The sequence below is a fragment of the Crinia signifera genome, chromosome 5 (genome assembly GCF_055691185.1).
Source record: "Crinia signifera chromosome 5, ASM5569118v1, whole genome shotgun sequence".
Taxonomy (NCBI): Eukaryota; Metazoa; Chordata; class Amphibia; order Anura; family Myobatrachidae; genus Crinia; species Crinia signifera.
In genome coordinates, this window is record NC_139221.1 from 128,325,851 (window position 1) to 128,337,905 (window position 12,055).

A 12,055-nucleotide genomic window follows, 5' to 3' on the forward strand; every position below is an offset into this window, starting at 1 on the left:
CTTGTACAGTATGCAGTTTATGGAGATGCACATTTATATGTCAAATGCCAAAATACCATGATCAGAAAGATGGACACATATTTGCTCATGATGGTGTGTAGGTATGTTACAATCAGCAGTGATGTGCACGTGTATGTGTGATTCTTTTCAATAATAAGGCTGTTATTACTGCTCCCGCATGTTGTGCACTTCTGCCGAGCCTCATAGGTTCATTCAAAAATAATACTGAATAAATAACTCGCATGACCTCGAAGATAGTAGGATGCCATGTAACCAGTACAAGCCGGCAAACGAATGCTTTGTAATGTTTGACATTACCACAGAGCCCAACGGTCAATGTGAAAAGAGAAGCATGTCAGCATTATTACACTGTGACAATAATGTACTGCATATAGTGAAGTTTAAGATCCACTGATGACAGCGGCAGTGCATTGAGATAAAATGTTTTACCTTTGCTGCCAATATGCATTTCAATGACAGTGCTACAATTGCAGATATTTGCAGAGCGCTTCTGTAGAGATGATAGTGAATACACAACTGTGTATTGTCCAAGCATAAGTCGCAGCCTGTTGGTTCAACGTACTGTACTTGCTTCTGGCTAACTCCATTGACTTTGCTTGTTGAACTTCTACTGTAATTTGCTCTTTTTTTAATACATTTTCTCATACGAGAAAAGCTGAGCATTATCTTGATTTGTATTGATTCACAAGTAAACTGGTATATCAGTACAGCGGTACTAATAAATGTATCTATCTATTTAAAACTGAGAGTAGTATGGATGAAAGGGATTTAGTCCTGAGGAAGTGGATATATCCACGAAACGTTGACTTAATAAAGATTGAGTTTTTCACGTTTTTTTAAAAACCTGTCTACAAGTCTTCAGATTGCTATGATATATATATATATATATATATATATATATATATATATATATATATATATATATATATATATATATACATAAACAGTAAAATGCATGAAGGCGTATGCAGTAATATAGTCAACAAAGAAATATTGTTTCTTTGTTGTGCTGTAAATGATATTACAGTAAAAGTGAACACGTGTTCAAATATGTGTTGTTTTGTCTAAATGGTTTCTTATTTTTGAACAGACTTAAAATCCAATTCCAATAACACAAAACAGCAGTATCTAATATAAATAAATCAGATCACCGCAATATAACTAATGATTTTCTGTGATACAATGATGCTAACATTACCGTTGCTATTACTCTGCCTACGTATAAAATGAGCAGGATAAGGATAATTGTGTGGTCTTGGGCTACATCTGGGATGTGGAGCAATGGTCTGATCGCACTGGAGCTGTGTGCAGTAGGATGGATGCTGCAGCAGACTTCCTGCTTCCCTTGGAAAGGACACAATGACATTGAACATTCGCGATCTCCCGGGGTCCTCCAGATCTTCCTAATCCTAAACACTCCCCAGCCTGGAGCACGCAGTGCCAGAGAGCCCTCACCTTGGAGTCTGGCACACTGGCGTGTGGCTGTGTTGACTGAAACGTCTAAATGAAGTTGATAAATGGTGTAATTGCGTGTATTAGAGCAGGCAGCTAGGGGGATTGGGCGCAGCAATTCCTGCCTAGATGACTAGCGGACAGGGTCCAGATGGAAGGGGGTGGTCCCTTCCCTGCTCTACTCTCCTGTCATGTATTCAGGGGGGTCTAAAGAAGAAAAAAATACAGAGCAAGATTTAGGAAAGTGCTAGGTGGTCGGGTTGTGCTTGCTTGCTGGGACTCTCTCCTGACTTGTAGGGCTAGTGGAGGCAGTAAGCAGCCGGAGATGGCCACTGCTTGGGAGGCTCTGCTACAATAGTACAAGTCAGACCAATAAGACAGAGTCGGATCCAGGGAGCACTTGCCAAGATCGGGATCGTGCATGGTGTAATACTGAGCAGCCAGAAAGAAGGATCCGGCCGCTGCTGGGAAGTTATGCAGACAGCTGAGCCCGAGGATCTCAGCGGCTGCTTCCTGAGCTGATACTGCCACTCAGCGTCTCCCAGCCTTGGACGTGATCCCTCCAGGGGATTTCATGTGCTCTGCCGTCTGCAAGAGGTAAAGAGGTCATCCCGATTCCAAGAAGCCAGGGATCAAACCTACAGTACCACACAGACTGTGCGTGTGTATGCGTGTAACTCTGTGTGAGTGTGCGTGTATTTGTGTGTGCAGCACTGCTGCTGCTTCCAGATGACCACGGAGAATCACAGCCAGCACTTAGATCCTACAGCTCCCCACACAAGCAGCCCCGCCACAGGGGCTCTGCAGCCCCCAGCACTAATGAGCCAGCAGCCCGCAGCCATGGACACTTCATCCTCCTCCTCTTCTTCCTCCTCATCCAAGAACAAGAAGCCAAACTCGGGGCTCCGGCGCCCGGAGAAGCCCCCCTACTCTTACATCGCTCTGATAGTCATGGCCATCCAGAGCTCCCCCACCAAGAGGCTCACCCTGAGCGAGATCTACCAGTTCCTGCAGGCCAGGTTCCCCTTCTTCAGAGGATCTTACCAAGGCTGGAAAAACTCTGTGCGCCACAACCTCTCCCTCAATGAGTGTTTCATCAAGCTGCCCAAGGGGCTCGGGCGACCTGGCAAAGGGCACTACTGGACCATCGACCCTGCCAGCGAGTTCATGTTTGAGGAAGGATCCTTCCGACGCAGACCTAGAGGGTTCCGCAGAAAATGCCAGGCTCTGAAGCCCATGTATAGGATGATGAATGGTATAGGCTTCAGCACTTCTATCCTACCCCAAGGATTTGATTTCCAAGCTCCTTCTGCTTCTCTGGCATGCCATACTAATGGCTACAACTTAGATATGATGGCAAACTCCATGACAGGAGGATATGATGGCTTGAGTGGAGGTCACCATGTCCCACACATGTCCCCTAATCCTGGCTCTACATATATGGCGAGCTGCCCTGTATCCTCCACTGGTGACTATGGACCAGATAGCAGTAGCAGCCCTGTTCCTTCTTCCCCTGCTATGGCCAGTGCTATGGAATGTCATTCTCCTTATACAAGTCCTACCGCTCACTGGGCATCATCTGGGGCCTCTAGCTACCTGAAGCAGCAGGCCATGCCACCTAGTAATGCAGCATCTGCGGGTATACACTCAGGCATGTCCTCTTACAGCTTGGAGCAAACTTACCTCCATCAAAATACTCGGGAGGACCTCTCAGGTAATTTCCTAATCATGTGTCGTTATATTATTTGTCCTTCACTTGCTTTTATTGCCTATCATTACTGTTTTATACATAATGACAACATGCATAATCCTGAGTTTCCCAAGTTCAGACCTCGCGGTCCTGGCGTTTAGCATATCCATGCTTGAGTTCAGATGGTTAAATTAAATTGACTGATTTACTAATTAAGTTACCTGTGCTAAAGCATGGATATACTTATCGTGTAATGGCGGAGTTTGGGTTAATATGGCATACATTTATCTACATGTACAGTACCAAAGGAATGCGCCACTGTGGCTTGCGCCAAATGATTTCCTTACAGTACATGTTAAACTAGTAATGTAATGTAATAGTGGGATCGCCTCCCTACTGTTGGGGACTAGTTATTATTGTCTTTCAGGAAGATTGTGTGATAGTGCAAGAACAAATGGCGTAATCAATTGCTTAGCTCTGTAACCAAACAATAGCAATACATTTATTATAGTGGTAACACGGGGATCCCTAGGAAAGGCTGCTGGGTTGGATGACTAGTCACAGGTCATCAGCAAATCCAAAGCAAATATCTCTCTTGGGACAGCACAGTAAAGCTATCCAACAACCAGGTATACAGTAACACTGACTATCTGACTATAAATATATATATATATGTGTATGTGTGTGTGTGTGTGTGTGTGTGTCTATATATATATATATATCTATATATATATATATAGATATATATATATATATATATCTATATATATATATATATGTATAGACACACACGCATATATATATATATATATATATATATATATATATATATATATATATATACACACACACACACACACACACACACACACACACACACACACACACACACACATACATACATACATACATACATGAGTACATACATACATACATACATACATACATACATACACACACACATACGTAAATACATACATGAGTACATACATACATTTGAGCTTAATAACTCTTCACATCTACCATGCCTGTAATGTCTGGGTCACAATCAACAAAAGGAAACCAAACCACAACACATACTACGTACACTTTTATATAACATAATGCTATTGAATACAGTATAATTACAGTACATCCTCTATCAGTAATTTTGGTTCAAACACATTATTATTATTATTATTATTATTATTATTATTATTATTATTATTATTATGATGCAATTAATATATTATTTAGTTTACATAGGGTCTAGTACTGTAACACCCTTTGATTTCGTAAAAAGGGGGATATTTTTGTCACGTACAATAGTTCCCTGCAGCTGAAACCTGTACACGCTGATGTGCTCATCTTCTGTTTGCTGTCAGTGATATACGATGTTTTTCAATAATATGAAATAATGCTTACATTATCACAGGAGCCCTATACAATGTGCACAAGTCTGGGGGGGGGGGGGGGGGTGTAAAGCTGCAGAACATACTGGATTTGTACAGGGAAATTTGCAAATAGACCTTTTAAATGCGGGTCGTGGAGGTTAACTAAACAAAGACAGTCTAGGCTGGACCACACCGAAGAGGATTTGAGCCTGACTTAGCCCACATGAGAGCAGCCTCTTGTTCAATTTTATGGGAATTTCAACAAGTAACAACTGCAAAAAATGTCTCGGTCCACTTTTTTTTTTTAAATTCCACCCTCATTGAACTGTCAATCAGACTCAATACAGCCAGGCTTATCTGAGAGGATATCCCCTATGGGACTTTATCTCTATAATATAAATATTGTCCCCGATTTACTAGGGACAATTACACGCGCGGTGTATATACATTATGACCGTCATTTCCATACGAGAGAACATTATATTACACCAAAGGATCACATTTATGCCTATGACTATGAAATACAATTGTTCATAGCGTGTAAATAATCAACAGATGTATCACAGCCTAAAAGATGAACAAGTGAATACTCGATGTACTGACTGCTTTATAACCATATATGTCATTAGTATTATAATATATATGCCTGTGTGACTATATATTACATAATACATATACATGGCGGGGCTGTGTGTCCCTCTGGGACTGTCATACCTTGTCTTAGTAAAGTATCCTTTCATTGCTGATGAACTATACACAGAAGACAGCACGTCAAGGTTATATGATGTATGTGTCATTCTAAAGTGTAGTCATTATTATACAGAAAGCGGTTCATCGGTTATTATACTGACAAACACTTATTACATGTTAGTGTTCTCTGTGACTGCTGATATTCTGCGTAAAAATAAGAAATAACTGATTTTTTGGGTAGCATGTGTCTTCATCACATGTAAGCAGTTAGTAGCAGTCTGTGGTATTAGACAAATCCTTCCCTGCCTACTTCGGACACGATATATATATATATATATATATATATATATATATATATATATATATATATATATATATATATATATATATATATATATATATATATATATATATATTCTGTGCTCCTGTGTCACCAACACCAATGTGACAATTTAAAAACACATCCAATAAAATGGGTCTCCGACAAATTTCTAAATGTCGGTATATAAAATAAAGCAACCTTTACAATATACATTGTAGTCACTTTTAACACCGAAAACGCTGAGTTCTTTATAATAAATATATGTTGCATTTATATAGTTATGAAAATAGTTTGCCTGAGCTAAATAAAAACAAGTATTTCGATATTTCATTACATATAAAAAGATACTACATGTATTCGTTTTCAATGGATTGTAAAATGTCAGGCTAGATAAGCGCATAATTGAAACCTTTATAGGGTACTTTATAGGTACTTCGTACCAATCACACTTAAGCATGCTAGCTAATATTGTGATATAAAATAAGATTTGTCCCATAGATAAAGAATACAGAAGATTAGATAAAAATAACCTTTAAATCACCCGAATACTTAGGTAATACATGTTTGATAAACTCTTTTTTTAACAGCTTGCATTCATTTCTAGAAGTGATGTTAAACAAGGAACCGCTTTCTGATATTCTTATAAAGGGAAATTGCATTTATACAAATAGCCTACCAAACTAATGGTATCTTAAAGGAAACGTGTTCTTATGGTTAGTTTTTTAAATGCATTTATCTACATCTATAAAGTCACTTTACAACAACGTTACAGTAAAGAAATACTTCCTTCCACATGAAAGATAATCCCATTATCTGATAAAACTATATCGCAAGGTACAAATAATGGTTATAGATTAAAGGTAAAATTGTGCATGCTACAAAACATTACAGTGCTTTTATATATTGCACACAAACGACAAAAGCCTTATCAGACAATATTTAACAAATGAGAATTGTTTTCACTTAATTAGCAAAATTCTTACCTTTAATTAGGAAGCCAAACAGCTTGTTAAAACGTGTTCCAGTTTTACATGCACGTATTTTACCTTGAGGAGCAGGCAACTGGTCATGTATTAAAAATTAATTCTATAATGAGGTGTCTGCACCGTTTTAATGAGCCCTATGAAAGTAATCCCCTTTTTAGAGGTACATTCTTAACTCATTTGACATAAAATCCCACAAGCCTCTAATAGATTGAGCCCCAGAAATGAAGGCAGTTGTTGGACACTTTCATCTTGCATTAAACGCAATATAAAGGAAGATTAGAACCAGAGCGCTGGATTTACTGAGGTTTCAATAGTTTTTATTGATTTTTTGCATATAATAGGAAATATGTATATAAACATGCACGAAAACAAATTGTCTTAACATGAGTAGACTTAAAGTATATTGAATATTAGGTCCACCTTGAGTTATATTTAGGGAGTAATGAATAGAAGAAAATTTTCATACAACATCTATGAAAAAGTACAATATTCCCGTTCTTTCATTCAACAGTATATAAATTACTAAAGTCAAACAAGGGGGAATTTTCGGCATGAGTACTGTTGTACTGAGGTGGGGGGGGGGGAGGGGGGAGACAAGACAAGAGAACATGAGGGGGAGGTGGGAAGGAGAAGGGTTATTTCGGATATATGAAAGATGTTGGTTGTCGTCCAGGGGCTTCAGGAACCAGATCTTAGTGGGTATCTGAACTATTATGAAGGGAGTTCAGTAGGAGGTCTATCAATAATATCGACATGAGGGCTTCGGGATTGCTTCACATAGGAAAGATTTGTTTATGAGGGTCACTACTGAGGTTTACAAATACATATTTTCTCACATTGTTAATCCTTGAAAACTGATTAGATCCGGGTCATAAATATGAAATTTGGAAAGAGTTACATGGAAGACCATTGGCTTCAGGCACTATGGGTAATATGAGGAATTAAAATAGTACCTTGGAGATAATATGGTAACTGACGTCATACTATAAGGTTACATTAACATAAAATACTCTCCTAGCTATATAACTATATGTATCATCTTTAATACACATGGATATTTATATATAGAGTGGTTTTTAAAGCAAGCTGAAAAGCCTGATCTTATACCACGTAAATATATAGTGCAAAGCTTTGATCATTTACTTGTGTATCATCTTCCTGTAAATATCATTGCAATATGTGGTGCAACATGTGGTGCAATATGTGGTGCAATATGTGGTGCCATTTATTAATGCTGTTTTCCATGACCATTGGAAAGGCAATACAGCTACTTATGTAATAAGATTATTGCTTTTCCTCCTCTGCCGCTCTGACAGTGCATAGAAGACGCTATTTACTGTATGCTAGTAACTGTATGTGTTTGTATTTCCATTGCAGTGGGATTACCTCGTTACCAGCACCACTCCTCCCCTGTGTGCGACAGAAAGGATTTTGTGCTCAATTTTAACGGGATTTCTACTTTCCACCCATCTGCCAGTAGCTCCTATTATCATCACCACCATCACCAGAGTGTCTGCCAGGACATAAAGCCCTGCGTGATGTAGAGGATAACAGCGATTTATGGACTGTGGGCTAGTAGGAGTAGCACTACTGGGTCTGTGTATGTACTGCTCTGTTCCATGTATTGATCTGTACTGCACTGTACCATGTACTGTCATGTATTGCATTGTGCCATGTTGTACTGTCCTGCACTGCACTGTGCCATGTTCTGATCTGTACTGCACTACACTGCGCCATGAACTGATCTGTACTGCACTGCACTGTGCCATGTACTGATCTGTACTGCACTGTGTCATGTAGTGATCTGTACTGCACTGCACTGTGCCATGTACCGATCTGTACTGCACTGCATTGTGCCATGTACGGATCTGTGCTGCACTGCACTGTGCCATGCACTGTCCGGTACTGCACTGCACTGTGCCATGTACGGATCTGTACTGCACTGCACTGTTCCATGTACTGATCTGTACTGCACTGTGCCATGTACTGTCCTGTACTACACTGTGCCATGCACTGATCTGTACTGCACTGTGCCATGTACTGATCTATACTGCACTTTGCCATGTACTGTCCTGTACTGCTCTGTGCAAAGTACTGATCTATAGTGCACTGTGCCATGTACTGATCTGTACTGCACTGTGCCATGTACTGATCTGTACTGCACTGTGCCATGTACTGTTCTGTACTGCACTGTGCCATGTACTGTTCTGTACTGCTCTGCGCCATGTACTGTCCTGTACTGCACTGTGCCATGTACTGTCCTGTACTGCACTGTGCCATGTACTGTCCTGTACTGCACTGTGCCATGTACTCATCTGTACTGCACTGTGCCATGTACTGTTCTGTACTGCTCTGTGCCATGTACTGTTCTGTACTGCTCTGTGCCATGTAGTGATCTGTGTAGTTGAAATGTGCTCTATTGACCCTGGGACAGGTGTACAGTGTACTACACGACCATGTCGGCATGCCTCCATACCGTATATTTGTGGACGAATGAGGATCCCATACCGGGATCTATGTCTTATGTACTGTTACTGTGCCATGTTCTTACTTTCCTTGTGGAAGGTAGTTTAGCACAGTTTGTCTCTTCTAATCTTCCAATGGACGTTTCATGTATTGAGGCACTTAAAGGCATCATTGTTCTCCAAATACAGGTAATAATAGTGTTTGATTTGTTTACATTTTTGTAATCAGGAGACATTTTCCAAACAAAATCGTGCAAGTACCCTTATCAATACACAATATCTGTTCGCAAATACACTTCTATCACCAATTGCTCAAATTCTTCCTATTGCTGTTTGTGCTAAATTTACAGAAAGCAAAACATGGGAAAGCTATTGTCATACAATAGTGCCATCGAAAGCGATACATATATCAAACTGAGACATGCATTTGCTGTAGTAAAAGAAGAGGAAAAATTTAATTTATTGTATAAACATTTATTTTTAACGCAGTGCAGCGTACACGATATTGCATTTTATCCTTGCGATCCGTTTATACAGTACTGTACTAAGGCTGTCAGCCTACACCTGCAGCAGACTTTTGATCACAATCGGGTACACGACATCCATAGATTGTGATAGTAAAATACACTTTTTGTATTCTAATAAAAAGGCTAATTCAGTTTCGGATTAAAATAATCTTTACAAAAATCATTAGATCTGTAACGTTGTTATTCTAATTTTGGTCGTTTTTCATGACTCGTTAAATATAAACAAAAAAACGAAAATACTCTTAATCAAGTGAAAAATGATCATATCATTGTAAATCAACCAAAAAAGCATCAGATCAGACTCTATAACGTTACTTGTAGATGTTTTGTTTATTATTCAGAGACCTACACCCCCCCCCCCCCCCCCCCATTTCCTCTCTTTCTTTTTTTTTACTCTCTCTCTCCCGTCTTTCTTCCTGTCTTTCTCTAAAAATCGGAGTTCTTTAATCCACTCGCCACAGATTTACCTCCCCTATTACCGTCTAGTGTTGAATAAATGTATATACTAGGAAATACATCTTTTAGTTTTGCGGGGAAAAAAATATTAAAAAAGTTCAATGTTATTTCAAGATTTTCTTATCACATTATGTCGAAAGGTGTTACTGAAATGTGTATAATCACACTGCTTTTTTAAAGAAAGAATATAATTGCACTTATGTAGTCGTGAAATATTGTTCTAGTAATCAGATGTACATTTCTTTTTCCCAATAAAATGCTATAACTCCCAGCAGAGATGATCTCTCTTATCTAGACAGGTTATACCAATGCTAGATCACCGGACCCCAGTACCCGTGGAGAGGACACACGTATCTGTAGCATTGTTCCAGGAATATTCCTTGTTTATTGTGTTATGATGTGAGCCCTAGAAATACGTGTCAGTATTTATAGAACACTAGTAGTGAGCAGATGACAAAATACTGCTGGTACGATGCTCCCTGGTGGCTACAGGTTATATAATGCTGGTACATCGCATATTGCTCTCTATATTTATTTTTTGAAGCCCTATTTACATTGAACCAATATAAACTGTGAATTGCCAGAAGTCTTCTGTTTCCTGTCGTGTTCCCAGATCCTATTAATAAAGGTGGATAGTAAATACAGGAGGCTCCTGGAAAGGTCTCTGAGACAGACTGCAGCTGCACTTGAAGCTCTTGCACTCTGCAGAGCTGACATTTGACTGTCACTGACCCTTCTCTTCCCAGTCATCGATATATGATTACTTGATTTGTTCAGCGATGTTATCGTGAGGACATCGCAGTTCATTGACAAATGCCGCCCATAAATTAGCCCCCCCTCCTTCACCACTATTGTGAGCATAGGCACATGCATGCTGATGGGGAACCTCAGGAGTACTAGCACTGAGTGCACTGAGATTTGAGTATTGATAGATAGATAGATAGATAGATAGATAGATAGATAGATAGATAGATAGATAGATAGATAGATAGATAGATAGATAAATAGATAATCTTCCCTGTGCATAAAATACACTATTATAGTTCTAGTTCTTATCGTGTCCCTGCTGTGAGTGTGAGTAGCATTTGCCATTGACACTGCTTCTTCCTATACTGATCACTAGTACTTGCGCATTTGCTACTTCTAGTTGTGCAGATGATTTGCACGTACAACACTATGGCCTATGATAGTTCAATAATGAGTCTGTACATTTAGCGGACACATACAGCACATTGCACTTAATATGTTTTATTGTCAATTAATAGCATAATAATATAACAATTCTACAGACTACTTATGTATGTGTTGATAGATAGTTCAGCATTTATCATTTAAAGAAGCAGCAAATTATTATAAAGAATATGTAACTGTAGCCAAAATAAAAGTACATTAATTCCAAAACCGAAACGTTCCATACAGCCTGTCATATGAGACTGTTTCCAAATGAGTGCATCCAGCTAGTGAGCTGTGGATTTAGTTTAAGGAGACAATAATGGCAAATAGATATTAAAACAGTACACTTTGGGGGAATTGGCTGGTTTATAAATGAGTGAATTGTGGTATCAGATTATAGCAATAGTAATGGTGAAGAGTCCATTTATTCACTGTAAATGCAAAATGAGATTGTAAATGGGGTTATACAATTCATAGTGTGTAATGGCTAAGGGCAGAAGCCAACAAAGAGCTTTGTGTTTTCTACATATCATACACCATGTCTAGTGTCCAGCAAATAATCTGAAAAGGTTTTACTGGTAAAATGACTTCAAAACGCAGAGATTAACCTGTGTTTAAGTATGGCTAGCCTTAAACTTTGGACCACTTAAACTTGAGGACCATGGTTGCATGGGTGCAAGCAACAACTCATAATTACATTTCAAATGTCCCCTGTGGAAGCCTACTAAATCCAAAATGTGCAATGTTTAGATATGGGGTCAAATGTAATAGGGTGCGAGAATCAGAACGTGAGAGATTTTGGGAGTGTTTTCCCATTTTTTTTAAAGCGGCAATTATTTACACTGCAAAACCAGGTAGATTTTTGCCATGTAATTGATTGCCTCTAAAAAATGGGAAAAC

At 38.9% G+C, this 12,055-nt stretch overlaps 1 protein-coding gene across 1 annotated transcript; it reads left to right on the plus strand.

Moving 5' to 3' along the window:
• The first annotated feature begins 1,471 nt into the window (after positions 1-1,471).
• Positions 1,472-10,246, plus strand: FOXF2 (forkhead box F2). Its single transcript, XM_083188028.1, has 2 exons — positions 1,472-3,187; positions 7,912-10,246. Exons 1-2 carry the CDS (start codon positions 2,203-2,205, stop codon positions 8,076-8,078), a joined length of 1,152 nt encoding a protein of 383 aa, XP_083044154.1. The 5' UTR covers positions 1,472-2,202; the 3' UTR covers positions 8,079-10,246.
• The last annotated feature ends 1,809 nt before the right edge of the window (positions 10,247-12,055 follow it).

Bases quoted from the DNA above. Each gene is read 5' to 3' on its own strand.
- FOXF2 (XM_083188028.1), top strand. From the start codon at position 2,203: ATGACCACGGAGAATCACAGCCAGCACTTAGATCCTACAGCTCCCCAC. The intron at 3,188-7,911 runs GTAATTTCCTAA...TTTCCATTGCAG, and splicing joins TACTCGGGAGGACCTCTCAG to TGGGATTACCTCGTTACCAG.